Source organism: Hyla sarda, chromosome 11 (genome assembly GCF_029499605.1).
Source record: "Hyla sarda isolate aHylSar1 chromosome 11, aHylSar1.hap1, whole genome shotgun sequence".
Lineage (NCBI taxonomy): Eukaryota > Metazoa > Chordata > Amphibia > Anura > Hylidae > Hyla > Hyla sarda.
The window spans coordinates 11846797-11868157 of NC_079199.1; the positions used below are offsets into that span (position 1 = coordinate 11846797).

General features: G+C 41.2%; 1 protein-coding gene across 3 annotated transcripts in view; it reads right to left on the reverse strand.

The window, feature by feature from the left end:
- The window catches only part of EXOC3L4 (exocyst complex component 3 like 4), a 175588-nt gene that overhangs the window by 63021 nt on the left and 91206 nt on the right, over window positions 1-21361 (reverse strand). For 2 of the 3 annotated variants that reach the window (XM_056545841.1, XM_056545842.1), the window contains 2 exons: window positions 8668-9151; window positions 3560-4211 (listed from right to left, as the gene is read on the reverse strand). In XM_056545841.1, coding sequence (XP_056401816.1) covers window positions 3560-4211; window positions 8668-9124 — 1109 coding nt within the window. In that variant the 5' untranslated portion in view covers window positions 9125-9151. Of the gene's footprint in view, window positions 1-3559; window positions 4212-8667; window positions 9152-12328; window positions 12458-21361 lie in introns of those variants that run through there. The other variant, XM_056545843.1, reaches the window with a different exon arrangement.

Genomic DNA, 21361 nt, shown 5'->3' on the forward strand with positions numbered 1-21361 from the left:
ATTATGGCAGTGTGTCCCAACCAGGTGCCTCCAGCTGTTGCAAAACTATAACTCCCAGCATGCCCGGACAGCCGTTGGCTGTCCGGGCATGCAGGGAGTTGTAGTTTTGCAACAGCTGGAGGCACCCTGGTTGGGAAACACTGCATTATGGTAACAAAAACACTAAATTGTTTGATAATTTTATAGGATTTTAGTTTTTTTTCTAGCACAGTATTTCACTATGGGAAGGGAAGACACTATATCCAGCTGTGAGCAAAAGTGACAACCCAAGCTTTAAATTATACAAAAAATGATTATATAATAAAATTATAAAACATGATAATATTATAATATATAATATAGTATATGATACTATATTATTATAGAAATAATAATATAATAATATAATTGATATTATACATAAAAGAATATATAATAATATAATTTATAGCTAGTATAATATTTAATAATATAATTTACATTATATATTATAAAGAGACAACATTAGACTTAGATTATAAAAAGAATAGTATATAATAATATGATTAATAATAATATAATTTATATTATATATGTAATAGAATATATAATAATATAATTTATTTTATATATTATAAAGAGACAACACTAGCCTTAGATTATAAAAAGAATAGTATATAATAAAATGATTAAAAATAATATAATAATATAATTTATATTATATATGTAATAGAATATATAATAATATAATTTATATTATATATTATAAAGAGACAACACTAGCCTTAGATTATAAAAAGAATAGTATATAATAAAATGATTAAAAATAATATAAGAATATAATTTATATTATATATGTAATAGAATATATAATAATATAATTTAGATTGTATATAATATTTAAGAATATAAGTTATATTATATATCATAAAGAGACAACCCTAGCCTTAGATTATAAAAAGAATAGTATATAATAAAATTATAAAATATTATAATATATAATATAGTAGATAATGTTTTAATATTATATAAATAATAATATTATAATAATATAATTAATATTATATATAATAGAATATGTATTAATATCATTTGTATCATATATATATATATATATATATATATATATATATTATTTAATATATAACATTTTTTTTTTATATATATTAAGATTGTTCCTTATATAATTTTAGATCCATACTGAAACATTATTTTTCCCAATCGGTTTCTATTTTGTGATTGTAATTTTTTATTTTGTTTTATTTTTAGTACATTATAGGGGCTGCCATCTTGCCTGAGCTGTATTTAACAGCATTTAGAGATATGCTTTAAAGCAAGCTCCATGGACATAGGCGGCAAAAGACTGAAGCTGTTCTATTGGCATGAATAGAAGAGGTTTCTGAATGTGCTCTGTGACCTGTGCAAAGATCATTCTACTCATTCTACAGGGGAAGGGGAGGCTGAGCTGTGAGCAACACAGTGTGCATAACTCTAGAGTGTGCATAACTCTAATTTATACACTGGTGTCATCTTTCACTGGGATCCTGTCTCTGATGATAAGGAGGAGATTTCTGGGAGGTGATCTGTACAGAACAGGAAGTCTCAGCTTAGATTTAGGCCTAGTGGTCAGAATGGAAACTGCAAGATTTTAAAACATAGATAGTAAAATGGAAAATTTGAAAAAACATCAGCAATTTTTTTTTTTAAATGGGACTAACCTGATTTAAACAATAAGTCATCAACAGGATGGAGAGGTGGTCATGTGTGTGCAATGCCGCTCCATTTATTGGCCAAGATAGCCAAGTTCCCTGTTCTCAAGATACCAGGGATTCTTAAAAGATGGACCTCCGACAGTCATACTCTTGCAGTATCCCAGTACAGATCCTACTGCATAGAACACATTTGGTTGGCAGGTGGGTGCAATGTAGAAACTATGAAATGCTGATACTGTGAAATGTGGTATTATACTGCCACCTAGTGGCAACTCTTTGTAAGCTCTAAGTGAGGTCCCCATTCACTAACATTGATCCATATACATTGCATTCTGGAAAGTTCTGGTGTGTGGGAGGAGCCCCCTTAGACCAGTCTTCCTCTTAGTTAGAGGGAGGGAATCCAGTTTAGACCAGTCTAACACAGACTATCTTAGAGCGAGGAGGTGAGAGGCGTGCCTGGTCTCTTCTCCTTTCATTAGCTAGACCTCACACTACCCGGACCATTTGATGTTATCACCAAAACTCTTGTGGAGATCTTATAAATCCCAGATTACATCCAAGTCATATTTTAAGGGAGATAAGAGAAATTAAGGAGGATTTTTTTTATAATGAGGATTATGAAAGGTTTTGAGGTTAAAGGGGTATTCCAGCCAAAGACATGTTATCCCCTATATAAAGGATAGGGGATAAGATGTCTAATCATGGGGGGCTCGCCGATGGGACCCCCCGCGATCTCCGTGTAACCTCTGTGTTTTCGGGACTGGAGACGTGATGTCATGTCATGCCCACTTGTGACGTCACACCACATAGACATGAATGGAGGAGGCGTGGCGTGACGTCACGAGGGGTGTGGCGTCTGCTGCACAAAGATCTTGGGGGGTACCAGCGGCGGACGCCCCACGATCAGACATCTTATCCCCTGTCCTTTGGATAAGGGATAAGATGTCTTTGGCCAGGTATAGAAGTACCTAATAGTAAATCTAGGATCAGGGCCACAAAGTCAAATCTGTAATAGAGTCCCCACCTATCATATGTCATTTTTATATGGCAGAGGGGCAATAGGACCCTCTCTGGGCCCATGTCCAACTTCAGTCTCTGTATTCCTCATAGCAATTTCCCACTTGGGAAAGGATCCCAAGGATAGATACTTTCGATTGGTATCTGATTGGTGGTGGTCTGACCACTTGGAGTGAGACCCACCACTGATCACAAGAATGCGGGTCCCCTGTCTTCCCAAGTCAATGGAGTGGCAGTGTACATGCTTCTCCACCACTCCGTTAGCTCGTTATGGTACTGCCAAAGATGGATGGCCTTTAACAATGAAATATTTACCACCGATCCTGTGAATAGAATCTTAGAATCACCCACTTTGTATACTCAATGCCAGAAGGTCTCTGGATAGGGGATAGAATGTCTGATCGCGGGGGTCTCACCGCCGCGATCTCGGCTGAGGCACCCCAGACATCTGATGCGTGGAGTGAACTTCACTCCGTACCGGATGACTGGCGATGTGGGGCGGAGGCTCATGATGTCACGGCCACGCCCCCTCAATGCAAGTCTATGAGAGGGTGCATGACGGCCATCACGCCCCCTCCCATAGACTTGCATTGAGGGGGCATGGCCATGATGTCACGAGTCTCCTGCGCTGCACCCGACGCTCTAAACGAACGCCGGGTGCCACAGGGAGCCCCACGATCAGACATCTTATCCCCTATTATTTGGATAGTGGATAAGATGTCTAGGGGCAGAGTACCCCTTTAAGGTCTTTTCTTTTTTATCAGTCTTAGGAGTCCATTGTTTGCCTTTTCGTTACCAGATCTCGTTATATCGCTATTAACCCCGGTGTGAACTCCTCACACTGTTCTATTTTTTTATTACTTTCGACCTACCTTCGGTATTGATTGACTATCCAGTCCAGTAGGCAGTACAGCTGACTGAGCTCCGAGGCCAAGGGGATGACATTTTTCTGTAGGTGTGAGGCCAGAGCTTCATGAAAACTTCTGGCGTAGGTTGCACACACATCATAGTCCTCAGGGTAGTGGGAACTCAGGGATTTTTTCACGTTTTTCATGTCTTTCACAGTAATAGACTGGAGATTCTCCAGGTGTCTCACGAACCAACCGTCCTCTCTGTCCGTCATGGCCAACGACTCTATCCGATTGCTTACACTGTCTTTTACCGCCTCTTTCCATAATCTTTTCCATCCTCTAGGTTGGCCAAGAAGGGGGATTTCACTATTTGCTGGAGTCACTACTGGAGTTTTGTGGGTTTCTGCTTCTTTATTAATCAGATAGACGACGGAGGAGACCAATGACACATCTACATGGTCCTGGAGAAGAGAGTCCTTCACTATGGACCGCACCATGTTGAACAGGGATCCATATAACAAGTCTACGTCTCTCCCCCGTATCGTGAATTCTGTCACGTTCTCATGGAAATCATTGGCACAAATCTCCTCCAGGAGTTTATCTTCCATAAACTTTATATTTTTAAAGGCTTTCTTTATTTCTTTGCTTTGAATAAGACCATTTATTTCCATCACTATAAAAGGAGAATTTTCACATTAATTTATAAGATATCTTATAAACAATCACATGGTACATGTAAAATATGAACTGTCGGTGCAGTAAAAGATATATTCTTGTATATAGGAGCAGTATTATAGTAGATATATTCTTGTATATAGGAGCAGTATTATAGTAGTTATATTCTTGTACATAGGGGGCAGTATTATAGTAGTTATATTCTTGTATATATGAGCAGTATTATAGTAGTTATATTCTTGTATATAGGAGCAGTATTATAGTAGTTATATTCTTGTACATAGGGGGCAGTATTATAGTAGTTATATTCTTGTATATATGAGCAGTATTATAGTAGTTATATTCTTGTATATAGGAGCAGTATTATAGTAGTTATATTCTTATATATAGGAGCAGTATTATAGTAGTTATATTCTTGTACATAGGAGCAGTATTATAGTAGTCATATTCTTGTGTATAGGAGCAGTATTATAGTAGTTATATTCTTGTACAATGGGGGGCAGTATTATAGTAGTTATATTCTTGTATGTAGGAGCAGTATTATAGTAGTTATATTCTCATATATAGGAACAGTATTATAGTAGTTATATTCTTGTATATAGGGGCAGTATTATAGTAGTTCTATTCTTGTATATAGGAGCAGTATTATAGTAGTTATATTCTTGTATATAGGATGCAGTATTATAGTAGTTATATTCTTGTATATAGGGAGCAGTATTATAGTAGTTATACTCTTGTATATAGCGGGCAGTATTATAATAGTTATATTCTTGTATATAGGAGCAGTATTATAGTAGTTATATTCTTGTATATAGGGAGCAGTATTATAGTAGTTATATTCTTGTATATAGGGGCAGTATTATAATAGTTATATTCTTGTATATAGGAGCAGTATTATAGTAGTTATATTCTTGTATATAGGGAGCAGTATTATAGTAGTTATATTCTTGTATATAGGGGCAGTATTATAGTAGTTATATTCTTGTATATAGGGGCAGTATTATAGTAGTTATATTCTTGTATATAGGAGCAGTATTATAGTAGTTATATTCTAGTATATAGGAGCAGTATTATAGTAGTTATATTCTTGTATATAGGAGCAGTATTATAGTAGTTATATTCTTGTATATAGGAGGCAGTATTATAGTAGATATATTCTTGTATATAGGAGCAGTATTATAGTAGTTATATTCTTGTATATAGGAGCAGTATTATAGTAGATATATTCTTGTATATAGGAGCAGTATTATAGTAGTTATATTCTTGTATATAGGAGCAGTATTATAGTAGTTATATTCTTGTATATAGGAGCAGTATTATAGTAGATATATTCTTGTATATAGGAGCAGTATTATAGTAGTTATATTCTTGTATATAGGGGCAGTATTATAGTAGTTATATTCTTGTATATAGGAGCAGTATTATAGTAGATATATTCTTGTATATAGGAGCAGTATTATAGTAGTTATATTCTTGTATATAGGAGCAGTATTATAGTAGTTATATTCTTGTATATAGGAGCAGTATTATAGTAGATATATTCTTGTATATAGGAGCAGTATTATAGTAGATATATTCTTGTATATATGAGCAGTATTATAGTAGTTATATTCTTGTATATAGGGAGCAGTATTATAGTAGTTATATTCCTGTATATAGGAGCAGTATTATAGTAGATATATTCTTGTATATAGGAGCAGTATTATAGTAGTTATATTCTTGTATATAGGAGCAGTATTATAGTAGCATTAACTCTATATAACATTCAGGTTACTCTGCAGGAGACACAATCTATAAACAGAAAAGGCAGCGTGACCATTTACTGTAAGATCAGGAAATAACTTGTCCAAAGGTTAATTCTGTTGATTCTTGTCACAGAAGTCACACAAATGTTTTTTTGAGTATAGGACAATGTGTTTCATGGACCTGTAGAACTGCGCAGATATGTGTGGAATGCACAAAATATTTAAACATCATAAATCAATGTAAATACTTGTAGCCAAGGTTGGAGCAAACAATCAATTCAGGACATGAGTAGGGGCATGAGGTGGGATTAGTGGACCGTTACAATAGACTTTGAGGGAGTCAGGTAGCCAAAAGTTGGCAATGCTATAGGAATAAGCCATATGGACTTCCTGTGGGTCACAAGGTAAATTGGACGATATCCCCATAGCTACTACAGGGCACGATTCTTTATTTGAATCAATCATTTGGTCTTCAAACTGTGAACCTCCAGATGTTGAAAAATTACAACTCCCAGCGCGCTGAAAATTGCAGTTTTTCCGCAGCACCCAAGACACAGATAATCCATTGATTTTAATAAGTCTTGTGTAATGCTTCATTTCCCCTGTAGAGGTGCTAGATCCAAAATGGGTAATAGAAGCAGCGATCCATGCAGCATCTGGGAAAAGCTTGGTTACTTGATTGTCACAGATCAGGATGGAAAGAATCAACAGGGTCCGTCCTGATGTTAATGCTTAGTTCCTACTTTGTTTGATAGTTACAGAAAACACGTTTCGAAGGGTCATTTAATGTATAAAGCTACCAACACAACATATATACACATCTAGGTGACCGTTCACATTCTGAAATACGGAGCGAGAACGGCGCCGGTCGGGGGGAGGCGTGACGTCATTGGCAGCAGATGGCAAAATGGACTAATACATTTTTTTTAAATAAATTAATTAATTAATATAAAATACATTGCAAACATTCCTAAAAATACATGGCCGTTAATAGATCTACTCTGTATTTTTTGTTTATTTATTTATTATTTATTTATTTTATTAATATTTTTAGTCTGTTTTGACACTGGCTGCTTATAAGGTCACCGACCGGACGGAACTGTATGCACTTTTAAAAACAGTATACAGTTTACTTTTTCCCATACTGTTCCATCCGTTTTTTTGCCATGCGGTTTTCTTTAGAAAAACTGATTGAAAACTGTATGGCAAAAACGTGACGTGAACCCAGCCTGACCCAACTTTCCCGGGTGTTTCTCCTATCACCCATCTCGGATCTATTCTTATGCCGTGTCAGACCCTGACCTGCAGGAGGTTACAAGGCTGCAAGCAGGACCTGCCCTGGACCATCAGGATACTTGACCGACGTCCAAATTTTCTACATGACCGAGGCAGTGCTGCGCCTGAAGAACAACGCTACCCGGTGAGTGCAATACCCACAGCACCTACTGTACTGTAGTGTTGAGTACGAATATTCGAAATGCTAATTTTTACCGCGAATATCGGCACTTTGCAATTTCGTGAATATTTAGAATATAGTGATAGATATTGAGGAATAGTGACGAATATTTTTTTTTTTTTTTTTTATGCGAATATTTATGCGAATATCGGCACTTCCAGTCTGGACACTGATCCCTCCCTCTTTTAGGTGAGATATAATTGCGCATGCGCACTATGCGAATTTCATTCCAAATTTTCGCATGAATAAAAAAAAGAGAACGAACATAGCGAATATGCGAATTTCGTATACATAGGACAAATATTCGTCCATATATTTGCGAAATATCGCGAATTCGAACGCTCATCACTACTGCACTGCTCTCTATCTGAGATAAGCGGCACAGCGAAGGTGCAAATTTGACCTTAAAGGGGTACTCCGGTGTTCAAGCGTTCAGACCATTACGCTCGGAGCCAGAGGCCATGTTCGTGATGTCACGACCACGCCCCCTTGCGACGTCACGCCCTCTCCATTCATGTCTATGGGAGGGGGCGTCGCCCCCTCCCATAGACATGAATGGAGGGGGCGTGGCGTGAAGTCACAAGGGGGCGTGGCCGTGATGTCACGACCAATGCCACAGGAACCTGGCGTTTGTTTAGAACATCGGGTGCTGTGGGAGATCACTGGGGGCCCTGCCATCGGGACCCCCACCCCATGTTTTGGATAGGGAATAAGATGTCTAGCAGCAGAGTACCCCTTTAAAGGTACAGTCTTCTTTAGAAAACCCAATTCTCAATTCTTAGTTGGGATGGTTCCAATTTAAAGGGGTACTCCGGTGAAAAACAATTTTTTCATATGAACTGGCTCCAGAAAGTTAAAAATTTATAAATTACTTCTATTAAAAAAAAAATAATCTTAATCCTATCAGTACTTATCGGCTGCTGAAGTCGAGTTGTTCTTTTCTGTCTGACAACAGTGCTCTCTGCTGACACCTCTGTCTGTCTCAGGAACTGTCCCGAGCAGGAGAGGTTTTCTATGGGGATTTGGTCCTTAGACAGACAGAGGTGTCAGCAGAGAGCACTGTGGCCAGACAGAAAAGAACAACTCAACTTCAGCAGCTGATAAGTACTGATAGGATTAACATTTTTTTAATAGAAGTAATTTACAAATCTGTTTAACTTTCTGGAGTCAGTTGATATGAATATTTTTTTCACTGGAATGCCCCTTTAAGGTCCTATCAGTACAGTCAGACATTATACATTGGTGTCTCTTACCTGATAACATCTGAAGTTCCTCTTCCTCTTCGCACCCTGGTTCCTCCGGTGCAGCATTCGTCTCTGCTCCATTATACTCAATTCTCTTCTTCCCCTTTATACTCCTCCTCCATTTGCCCACCAGAGAAGCAGTTTCTTCAGGTAGCTCTTTACTCTTCGGAGAGCTGGCGTCCTCCTTTTTCTCCACTTTATTTGGGCTCCTCTTACTCAGTCTGAACACTGACTTGTCAGGAAATACTCTACTGGATCTCACATTCTGATCCAGTTCCGGTTTCTTTGGAGAATCCGGTTCTTCTTCTTTTCTCGGCTTCTTAAGGCTTCTCTTACTCAATCTCTCAAACGTTTTCAGAAAACTTTGATTTTTTATCGGGGACCTCTGGACATGTCCATTATCTAGGTTGTTCGGTGGGTTGTCTTCTGTTGGTTTCGGGTGGGATCCGTTTGCTGAGGTCTCCATGGTTGTCCACCAACCTTTGGTCTACACCTGATGAGACAAGAAACATACATTTGTGATGTCGGGTGAGGGTAATGTGCAAATTAACCTTTTCGTGAAGCCAGGGCACGGTTAGCCTATACACCATCCAAGGTTGAGCCATCTTCTTCTGGGCCAGGCACAGGGCAATGAATACTCCGACACAAGGTTACAGATAAACTGACTTTACTGAGGTAGGAAAGATGGTAAAATCCATTACAGCTCAGATTGGTATTAAGTAAGGTGCAGAGTAAACCTTGGGAGGTTATTGGCTTGCTGGGGCTTATAGTTGATTATGCTGTATATGACTGACTTCCTGTATGGCAACCCCCGCTGACTTTAGTGACTTGAATGACTGACTTGTTTGACTGCTTTAGATGACTGAATTGGATCCCCGGGACTTTCGTGCTTACCACTAGGCTTTCCCATTCACCTGAGCACAGGGGATTTGCTTTAGAAGATGCTTGGTTGCAGGATTAGACATGAGGTCTCCTCAGAATCACCTCACACTTTCTCTTCAGAATTTCTCTAAACTGTACCTCAGCATACACTGCACTAGTCTGCAGAACTAGTCTGACCTCTGAACCTCCCTATATATGGGGCAAATTTGGAGGATCCCCATTGGGCTGACAAGTCACCTGGTTTACCACATGCACACTCCCCTAACAACAGGTTTAGCATAGGAAATGCCATAACAATAAACCATAGCAGAACATTGCATTATATTGAGTCCTGAGTAGGGATCGACCGATATTGATTTTTTAGGGCCGATACCGATACCAATAAACCAATATTCTGGTATAAGTTATCGGCTATTTCCTCCCCCCGGCCCTGCAGAAGCCGCAGCAGATCAATTATTTAAAGCGGGCGCTTTAAATAAATGAACTGCAGCGGCTTTTGCGGGGGCAGAGGCCGCCGCCGCCGCCGCCACCCGCTTCTCTCCCCCTGCCTGTCCCGGGGTCCTCCCTAGTCCAACCACCACCGCTGCCCCATTGCCTCCCCCATCCCCGGTTTTATAATGACCTGTTCCTGGGGCCCGGAGTCCGCGCTACGTTTGGCTCCGGCGGCGTCCTGAGCTTTCACTGTGCGCACTGACAGTGACGTTGCGTTGAGGATGTCACTCGTCATTGCGCAGCGCACAGCAATAGCGCAGGACACCGCAGGAGCCAGAAGTAGCGCAGACCCCAGGAACAGGCAATTATAAAACCAGGGATGGGGGAGCAAGGTAATTGCCGATACTGATAATGTCAAAAATTGTGAATATCGGCCGATAATATCGCCCAAACCGATAATCGGTCGATCCCTAGTCCTGAGTAGTGTGGGCCCAAGATGATGACTGAAGGCCACATCTGCCACACAGGATGGGCAGAATACTATATTCTGTACTGGGTCACCACACATTTGTCGCTGCTATAGGTAAGGGAGGGAATTTCCATTTCTCGTGGCCGGTTTCACAACCAGAAGTCTACAAAGGTTTAGGTGTTTCCCTGGTGGGACATTGCAAAGGTTGGAAAACTTGGGCAGGTCGGCTCCTCTGGGGCTCATGCAGGTTGGTCCATCACCCTCTTCCTAAGGAATGGGGCGCCTCCTAGGGTCTGTAATGTTAGGAAACAAAACAATGGGAACTGGCCCAAAAGTAATGACGCCCTACAAGTAGGGTTGCCACAAACATACCGGTCTTGCTAATTCTGTCCTATTCTGACCCCTATAACTTTTTTTTATTTCTCCTCATATGGGCCTGTATGACGCCTCATTTTTTGCCCCCCTGATCTGTATTTTTTTTTAATAGTACCATTTTTGTTTTAATGTGACTTTTTTATCTCTTTTTTTTTTCTTAATAAAGGGGTACTCCAGTGGAAAACTTTATTTATTTATTTTTAAATCAACTGGTGCCAAAAGTTAAACAGATTTGTAAGTTACTTCTATTACAAAAAATCTTAATCCTTTCAGTACTTCTTAGCAGCTGTATACTACAGAGGAAATTCCTTTTTTTTTGGATTTCTTTTCTGTCTGTCCACAGTGCTCTCTGCTGACACCTCTGTCCGTGTCAGGAACTGTCTAGAGCAGGAGAAAATCCCCATAGCAATCATATGCTGTTCTGGACAGTTCCTAAAATGGAAAGAGGTGTCAACAGAGAGCACTGTTGAAAGACAGAAAAGAAATCCAAAAATAAAAGAATTTCCTCTGTAGTATTCAGCAACTAATAAGTACAGGAAGGATTAAGATTTTACAATAGAAGTAATTTGCAAATCTGTTTAACTTTTTGGTACCAGTTGATTTAAAAAAAAAATGTTTTCCACCAAAGTACCACTTTAATTTTGGGAGTTGCAGTTAATTACTAACTACAACTCCCAGCATGCCCTGATACAGCAGCTGCCCCAAACGAATACTACAACTCCCAGCATGTTGGACTATATAGTAGTATATAGTATAGGTCAGTGTTTCCCAACCCGGGATACCTCCAGTTGTTGCAAAACTATAACTCCCAGTATGCTCGGAGAGCCAAATTTATTTTTAAAAAACAGCACCACCCCTGTCCTCAGGTTGTGTGTGGTACTACAACTCAGCTCTATTCACCTCAATGGAACTGAGCTTCAATACCACACACAACCTGGGGAAAGGCGTGGGGCTGTTTCTGAAAGAAAGTAGCTATGTTTTTTCTAATCCTAGATAACCCCTTTAGGGTAGGCTCACACAAAGCGCATCAGCAGCGTATTTGACACTGCGGATGAGCTATTGACCATCCTTAGAGTGTGCCTCCAGCTGTGCCAGTGTGTGCTGCTCGCAGCAGCAGTCCACCGCTACGAGCAGACACAGAGGGAGCTGCGAGTCGCATGTACATGCGACTCGGTCAGATATGCTACGTGTAACCCTACCCTTAAAGCGATGGTGTCATTTATATAAACGTTCGACATGTTGCCCAGACCTGTCTTAGTCCTAAGTGCCTCACTTCCAAGCTATCATAGAACAGTGTTTCCCAACCAAGGTGCCTCCAGCTGGTGCAAAACTACAACTCCCAGCATGCTGGGAGTTGTAGTTTTGCAACAGCTGGAGGCACCCAGGTAGAAAAAGCTCTGAGTTAGATTCTTCTAACCTGCTGTCAGTCTCCCTTTAAGAACAGTGGGGACCTAGCAATTAACCTCTTCACTGCTGCGTTAACGAGAAAACATACCCCAAGGGTGCACTTACTTATGAATTGCCGTAAGCGGAGGATTTTTTTCTCGTCTCTCCTCTGTGTTCCACAATGCAGTAGGTACAGAAGGTTACTGCACACAATCCTACCTACCTGACGCCCTTTACTTGCACTTTCAGTTTTAGACTCTACGTATCATGTTACTACCTGCCTCAGGGAAGTCCCACAATCATTAACCACCGGATAAGAATAATTTAAAGGGACACTAACCACAAAGTCCATCCAATTGCAGTATATTGGAATGCATGCTATGGTTCTCTGTTATCAGCCACTTCTAGATAAGGAGAAGATGACTGTGTGGTGTTCTTTTAATGAGTTACAGGAAGTGTAGAAACCTCCAGGGATCACTACTTTCTGTCAACTGCAGTGCTGAGACCTCCAGGGATCACTACTTTATGGCATCTGCAGTGCTAAGACCTCCAAGGATCCCTACTTTATGTCATCTGCAGTGCTGAGACCTCCAGAGATCACTAATTTATGTCAACGCCAGTGCTGAGACCTAAAGGGATCACTACTTTATGTCAACTCCAGTGCACAGACCTCCAGGGGTCACTACTTTATGTCAACTCCAGTGCACAGACCTCCAAGGGTCACTACTTTATTTCAACTCCAGTGCTGAGACCTCCAGGGATCACTACTTTATTTCAACTCCAGTGCTAAGACCTCCAGGGATCACTCCTTTGTCACTTCGAGTGCTGAGACCTCCAGGGATCACTACTTTACGCCACTTCAGGTGCTGAGACCTCCAGGGATCACTACTTTATGATCACTACTTTATGCTGAGATCTCCAGGGATCACTATTTACAACTCCTCCAGTGCTGAGACCTCTAGAAATCACTACTTTATATCAACTGCAGTGCTGAGACCTCCAGGGATAACTATTTTATATCAATGCCAGCGCTGAGACCTCCAGGAATCACTACTTTATGTCAACTGCAGTGCTGAGACCTCCAGGGATCACTACTTTATGTCAACTCCAGCGCTGAGACCTCCAGGGATCACTACTTTATGTCAACTCCAGTGCTGAGACCTCCAGGGATCACTACTTTATGTCAACTGCAGTGCTGAGACCTCCAGGGATCACTACTTTATGTCAACTCCAGCGCTGAGACCTCCAGGGATCACTACTTTATGTCAACTCCAGTGCTGAGACCTCCAGGGATCACTACTTTATGTCAACTGCAGTGCTGAGACCTCCATGGATCACTACTTTATGTCAACTGCAGTGCTGAGACCTCCAGTCATCTCAGTAGTGCCTGCTTAGGGTTGTTTTCTTGCTGCATGACCCATGTTCTCTTAAGTTTCAGCTTATGGACAGATATCTTTGTGGTAGTCATTGGGATGATCTAGTCCAGTATTTTCCAACCAGTGGACCTCCAGTTGTTTTAAAACTACAAATCCCAGAATGCCTGGACAGCCAAAGTCTGGGCATGCTGGGAGTTGTAGTTTTGCAACAGCTGGAGGCACATTAAATAAACAGGGATCTCATGCCGAGAATCTGTTCTGAAACAAAATTACGCTTCTTCCATTTTAGTGATATGCGACCCCCCCCCCCTTTCCAGTGGTGACCCCAACTATTTTTAAAATACACCCTTTGTAGATTTTTAAGGGTGCATTCACATCACGATTTTACCATCCTACTTCTTCTCACGATTTTTTACTTTGAAATCGTACAAATCTGCTCGTCAAGTTGTATCCATTGACTTCCATTCATTAATGACAGACAACAAATGCATCAGCTTTGATCGCATCCGATTTTGCACGATTTAAGATTGGAGGTAAAATCGTGGTTGACCACGATTTTTCGTCCAGATTCTAAATCTGATCTAAATCATGTCCGATTTTTTTATTATTGATGTCTATGTAAATCGCATGGAATCGTGTGACTGTGCGATTCTATCAGATTAATCGCACACGATTTTTTAGTACGCATGCGCAGTAGACTTCAAAACACATAAACTTAACTTTATTGCCTTTGGCATTCATATTCATTTTAAAGACAGGATCAGATTTTTATTGAAAATCGGATGGAATTTTCATCTTTACGATTTTTGGATTCGATTTTAAAATCGGATAGCAAAGAAATTTTGACATACGATTGTATACGATTTTTTGCAATCCGATTTTGCCCAATTTTACAGTCCGATAATCGGATGGTTAAATCGTAATGGGAACCTAGCCTAAGGGCTTCTGAACTTTTGCCATTAAAGATCACCAAATTCCATTTCAGCTAAAAAAACATCAAAACTGCACATTATGTGAATTGACCCCAACCTACTCATGAGTTTAATCAGTTCACCTGGGTGATCTCCAGCACCAGCAGCCTAATAAGATGACCAGGTGCAGTGATGAGACTCCACCCCCTCTCTGTGCAAAGTAAAAGAAACATTTCTATGATGGATTACATCCAAAATGGGGCTTATCCCATGCCTGCCACATCAGCTAAAACAGGTAAGCACAAGGCATACAAGGGCACCTCTTTATAATTCTCTAATAATAGCCTATGCTTCACTATATAAGCAAAAAGTACATGACCAGAGTGCTACTTTAAGTCTAAGTTCACGCTTTTCATTTCATACATGTGTAAGAAACCTACCAGTGTGTATTAGTCCCGTAGCATGCAGGTTCTTAATGGTGATGATAGAGACTTTGTGCTACATTTCAGACAATCCTTCCCACTCTCTCAAACACGAGTTGTGCCTGGAGTCATAGCAATATGATGTCTACGTACCCCTGGGGCAATTTCCATGTCACATGATACCCCCTCAGTATACAAAACACACAATACAACGACAATCATGTAAGTTAATTTCATACAACTCCAGTTCAGTGCAGAGAGTCCGGACTTTCATTAACATTTAATTCATATTTTATAAATATTATAATATTTAATATTAATATACTTATTTGTTTAAATTTATTTATATTTTAATAATATTTTATTATTTTATCTTATTAATTTCATTATTATTTTTCTTATTATTATTTCATTGTTTTATCTTATTATTTATTTTATCTTTTCATTGATTCTCTACTTACCATCGCTCCCTGTTTCGATAAACATTGAAAGGAACTCCTTGAAACGTAGGACATATAGGGACTATGGGGGGCATTTACTAAGATGTGTGAAATTTAGTTCATTTTTTAGTTCTTTTTTTTCTTTTTTGCATGTTTTTTTGCGTGACGAAATTTATTACATGGTCGCAGGGCATGTGACAAATTTTGTGGAGGATACACATTTTCTGAAATTTCACTCTTCACATAGGGCGGCATTTATCATTGTAGGTGTAAGTGAAGCATTTATCATTGTAGGTGTAAGTGAAGCGTTTATCATTGTAGGTGTAAGTGAAGCATTTATCATTGTAGGTGTGAGTAAAGCCTTTATCATTGTAGGTGTGAGTAAAGCCTTTATCATTGTAGGTGTAAGTGAAGCATTTATCATTGTAGGTGTAATTAAAGCCTTTATCATTGTAGGTGTACGTGAAGCATTTATCATTGTAGGTGTAAGTGAAGCATTTATCATTGTAGGTGTAAGCGAAGCATTTTTCTACACCTTTTTAGTGGCTTTGCACCTTTTTTTGCATCTTTTCACAAAAAGGCGCAGGCTGACATTTATCATTGTATAGTAAGTAATTTCCCAAATTTTTGTATTTTTAATTTAAAAAATACAAATTATATCGGCCTGCTTTTACTACGTAATTGCTGTAAAACTTGTGACAAAGAAATGTCAGAAGATTTTTGTTATTCTTTAGTCAGAACTCAGAAGAGTTGTTCTTTGATCATTAAGTGACATACAGACCTATTTAGCCTGGTTGTTTAATTAAAAAAAGCTATATTTTAGTCTCATCCATTTACAAAACATTGTTCCAATAGCCTTATGGCTTGTCCAGGAGATATGATTCAACTGCAGATAGGCAGCAATGTTCTCTTTAGAGAGCAACAGCTTTCTCTTGATGGTGAACTCATGAACCTAAAAGTGTAAGTCCAGCTGTTGTCTCCCACCCTCCCATTCTACAAAAATCAGTGTGGAGAGACGAAGATCGATATAGTGGTTCAGGCAACCGTACTATGCCCAGCTCCCAGCACGCATGAGCCTTTTTCTGATGATAGGGACTTGTGCATGGGACTTTCTGGGCATTGTACTGGCCACTATACTGCCCTGTAAAATCAGTGTCTCCCACCAGTTCTGATCTTTGCAGAACAGGAAGGAGACCAATAGCTTTTTGGTGTGACCCTTTAACAACCAGGCAGGATGTGAATGTCAGGATTGCAAGAAGAAAGCTGTGTACTTCAAAAAGAACATTGCTGCCCGTCGGCAGTTTGCTAAAGATCACCTTAGCTAATGTGAGAAAGACCTTCAGTTGCTTAGAGGTTGTCTTGGACCTCATGAAATGTTGTATGACTTCCTCTTGGCATGGCCCTTGTTGGTCAACCACTATTGGTAAAAGTTATCATGGTCTTGAATTTACTCTATTTGGACACAATCTGGCTTCAATCTGGAGCATCAACAATTCCTCTTCTGAGGTCTTCAGAAATCTTCCTTATTTATAGATGTTGATAGATCCCTGTTCTTTAAAGGAAAACTGCAGCGCAAATCTTTTACCTTCCCCTGTGCCCGGGCTGCAAAAAACTAAAAAACAAACTTTAACTCACCTTCCTACGTGTCCCCTTTGCGCCGATATCGGCGTCCCGTTTCTCCGGCGCTGCTCGGGTCCCTGCTTCTTAGGCTCGGAACATCACACTGCAGTCAGCGTATCGCCGGCCGCAGCGATTTCCCTTCTCAGCCAGTGATAGGCTGAGCGCACTGTCATGTAAGGAGCCCGGGCAGCAGGGAGAAGACGGGGCCCGAGCTCCTTACATGACGGGACATCGCTGCGGCCGGCGATACGCTGACTGCAGTGTGACGTTCCGAGCCTAAGAAGCAGGGAGTAAAGCATCACCGGAGGAACGGGACGCCGATACCAGCGCAACGGGGGGAACGTAGGAAGGTGAGTTAAAGATTTTTTTTTTACTTTTTGCAGCCCGGGCACAGGAAAAGTTAAAAGATTTGCCACCTTCACGTTATCTGCTAATCCTAAAGGGTTCACATACTTTCTCCATGGACAGATCTGTGATATTGGATCATTTCCCTAAATAAATGACTAAGTGTAAGATTTTGACTCACCTGTCTGATTTGGTTCTTTATCTATGACAAAAATATAGAAAAGGTTTAAAGGGTTCACAAACTTTCCAGCCCCATTGTACATCATGTGTGACTGAGAAGTCTCCTCCCTCCTTGACTTGATGTACAGGGCTCAACTCACAACCAAGGAGAAGCTGGGAGGTCAGTACAAGCAAGGAGGCGTGCCAGACTGCGGCACTTGAGCAGCTTGGCTCCGCCTCCTTGACACTGGGATGATAAATTTAAAAAAATAATTTAACATGTTTGGCAAGTTTTATGTCCTAACAGGTATCCAACCATGTCTGCAGAAAACACAGAGAACAGGTTCCCTTTAACTTTTCCTCTTGTTATAACTATTTAGTTGCCCTTTTGATTTCCGGCGGCCGCTCTGTAATGTTCTTTACAAAATGTTCATGGAGATAAAGTCCTGGGTGTTACAGCGGAGCGGCGTCCTTTACTGTGCACCTTAATAAATGGGTATTAAATATTAAATATCTGGCATTTACAGGATATTCAGATAAATGAAGCCTAGAGCAGTGTTCCCCAACCTGTTGCTCTCCAGCTGTTGCAAAACTACAACTCCCATCATGCCCTGACAGCCAAAGGCTGTCAGGGCATGATGAGAGTTGTAGTTTTGCAACAGTTGAGGATCCACAGGCTGTCAAGGAATGCTGGGTGTTCTAGTTTTTGCAACAGTTGGAGACTTACAGGCTGTCAGGGAATGCTGGGTGTTGTAGTTGTACAACAGTTGGAGACTTACAGGCTGTCAGGGAATGCTGGATGTTGTAGTTGTACAACAGTTGGAGATTTACATGCTGTCAGGGAATGCTGGGTGTTGTAGTTTTGCAACAGCTGGAGGGCCACAGGCTGTCAGGGCATGCTGGGCGTTGTAGTTTTGCAACAGCTGGAAAGCTACAGGCTGTCAGGGCATGATGGGAGTTGTAGTTTTTGCAACAGATGAAGATCCACAGGCTGTCAGGGCATGCTGGGTGTTGTAGTTTAAAAAAAAAAGATGAAGATCCACAGGCATGCTGTGCATGCTGGGAGTTGTACCTTTGCAAGAGTTGGAGAAACAAAGGCTTTCAAGACATGCTGGGTGTTGTAGTTTTGAAACAGTTATAGATCCACAGGCTGTCCGGGCATTCTGGGAGTTGTAGTTTTGCAACAGCTGGAGATTTACAGGCTATTGGGGTATGGTGGGAATTGTAATTGTGCAACAGCTGAAAAGCCACAGACTGTAAGTACATTCTAGGTTATATAGTTTCGCATCAGTAGGAGAGCCACAGGCTGTCAGGGCTTGCTGGGTGTTGTAGTTTTGCAATTCCCTGGTTGGACTTGATGGACGTATGTCTTTTTTCAACCATACTAACTATGTAACAGCTGGTCCAAGTGGTATAGGTCACAGCAAAAAGTATGCAGACTCCCAATTTCAAAAAGGCTGTGGTCTTTATTTAGGTCATCAGCTGTGCAACGTTTCGGCTATAGTGTAGCCTTTGTCAAGCATACAGCATACTTTTTGCTGTGACCTATAACACTTGGATGTTCTGTATCTGGACTGGTTAACCGGATGGTCACGGGCATAAGAGCAGGGACTAGTGCTGTCTTCCCACCTTGACGTATGTAACAGCTGGAGCGCAAAAGGCTGTCTGGGCATTCTGGGAGTTGTAGTTTTGCAACAGCTGGAGGCACACTGGTTGAGAAACAGTGATCTAGAGGCCACAGAAAAAAAATAATGCACTGGACAAATCTGAGCACAAGCCTGGTGGACAAGACATCCGATTAGGAAGGACAACTGCAATTCTACCTCTGGCCAGCAGGTGTCAGGGTTTCATTGCAGTCAAAGGTAAAAGTTGCACAGTTGCTTTCTCAGAACATTTATTTCCGTTTTCTTCGCCTTCCATTATAGGTTATGTTCACACTGAGAAATCGACCAGGAAGAATTTCAGTCAGGAAATATAACATCTGCCTTCATCTGTTTGACATGGAATTGTGGCAGAATTGGCGCAGAATTTGACGCAGAATTCGAAGAGGAAATGTAGAGTTGGATCAGTACTACAACCACTGATGGGTCGGCTCTCACTTCTCCTTTTGAACATTTTGCGTGGAAATTCTGCATCAATTCCACACAGCCTCCGCTCAAATTCCGCTTAGAAAAAATTACTTCAATGAGAATTTCTCTCACGGATTTTGCCAGAAAAAACAAAAACATGTTCAATCTTTTGGCGGAAGACGATTCGGATTCCGTGTTGTAAGTTCTGCCTCAGTGGGAACAGAGCGGCAGAAAGACTATTGAAGTCATTGAGATTTCCGTTCTGCAAAGGTCAATTTCCGTTCTGCAAAGGTTGCTTAACGGACTTACGGGATTCTGCCAGAATTGCGGGGGAATTGCAGCAGAATTTTCACACAATTCTATGTTCTTAAAACACAGAATTCCGCCAAAATTCAAAGCCAAGCCCCATTTTGTGGACTTATGCAAAATTAAAGACCGGTCTGTAAATTGGACAGCGGAATCCCATTAAAGGGGTCCTCCGGTGTTCAAATCAACTGGTGCCAGAAAGTTGTACAGATTTGTAAATTACTTCTGTATTAAAATCTTAATCCTTCCAGTACTTATCAGTTGCTGTTTGCTCCGCAGGAAGTTGAGTCGTTCTTTCCAGTCTGACCACAAGGGGGGGCAGAGGGGGGGGACAGAGTAGTGTACATGGGTGTAGAAGAGTGTACATGAGCGACAGGGGGGTGTAGGGGGTGAAAGAGGGGTGGACAGGAGTGACAAAGGGATAGCGGGGTGAATAGTGGGGGTTGGACATTGGTGATATGGGGGGTAGACTGAGGGGTGGTGAACATGGGTGATGGGTGGACAAGATGAACATGGATGATAGGAAAGTGGACAAGGGTGGAAGGGGGTAATAGATGGGTGACAAGGGGGAGGCGGTGCAGAACATTCATTAAGCTGAGCTGTTTTTCAACGTCCTTCTGTGGGGGGCCGGGAAGAATCCGGCGCACCATCCCCATTACATTTATCCCTTTCCCGGCCTGCGTGCCTGTGACTCACTCATGTTGCTGCAGGGGGGCGCTGTGTGCGCACGTACACGCAATGCGCACGCAGGCTTCCTTCCCCCCCTGCGCCACCATCATTCACAAGTGTGCAGGCGAGGGCGGGAGATTCAAAAAAAAAAGGAAAAGAAAAGGAAAATTGCCTGCTGGAGCCCGCGGAACACCTAACAGTGCTCGACGCAACCCCTAGGTTACACGGAACCCAGGTTGGGAATCACTGGTGTAGTGTGACGCGTCCATCACCAGCAAGAAGATGGCACCGGAGGACTGGTGCCCCGATACCAGGGTAAGTCCAGGATATTGGTTCTATGCTGGAGTACCCCTTTAATAATCGTCACATTTACATGAAACTTTTATGCCTGTGTACGCGGAGAAATAACATGTCCTCCGCAGGGATCGAGCTTTTCAATTGGCTTCTCAAGGTGACCTGAGGTAACAGCATTAGTAATGCCCTGAGCTGACAGACACCGTTGCATGCCACCAGCCTTGGGATCCATCGCCAGCCTCGCAGAGCGCCTCCAACATACCCCATGAAGAATTCATTGCTAAAATATTCATTTTATTCGTGCATGAAGAGTCGGCTGTAAAATACAGATCTTTACTCCATGTCCTGGCAGATTAATGGCTGAAACATTCAGTGTCCTGCAATTTTCTCCGGCGGGGAGCGGTCAGGGTTATGGTAAATTGCCGTTTTCGGGCCTGTGATTTCTCCGATGTGTTAGAGTTGAGGAAATAAAGCGCCGTGTGCCATTATATAACATGAGTCTCACAATACTGAGGCTGTATGGCTGTTCCCCCAACCTGCGGCCCCCA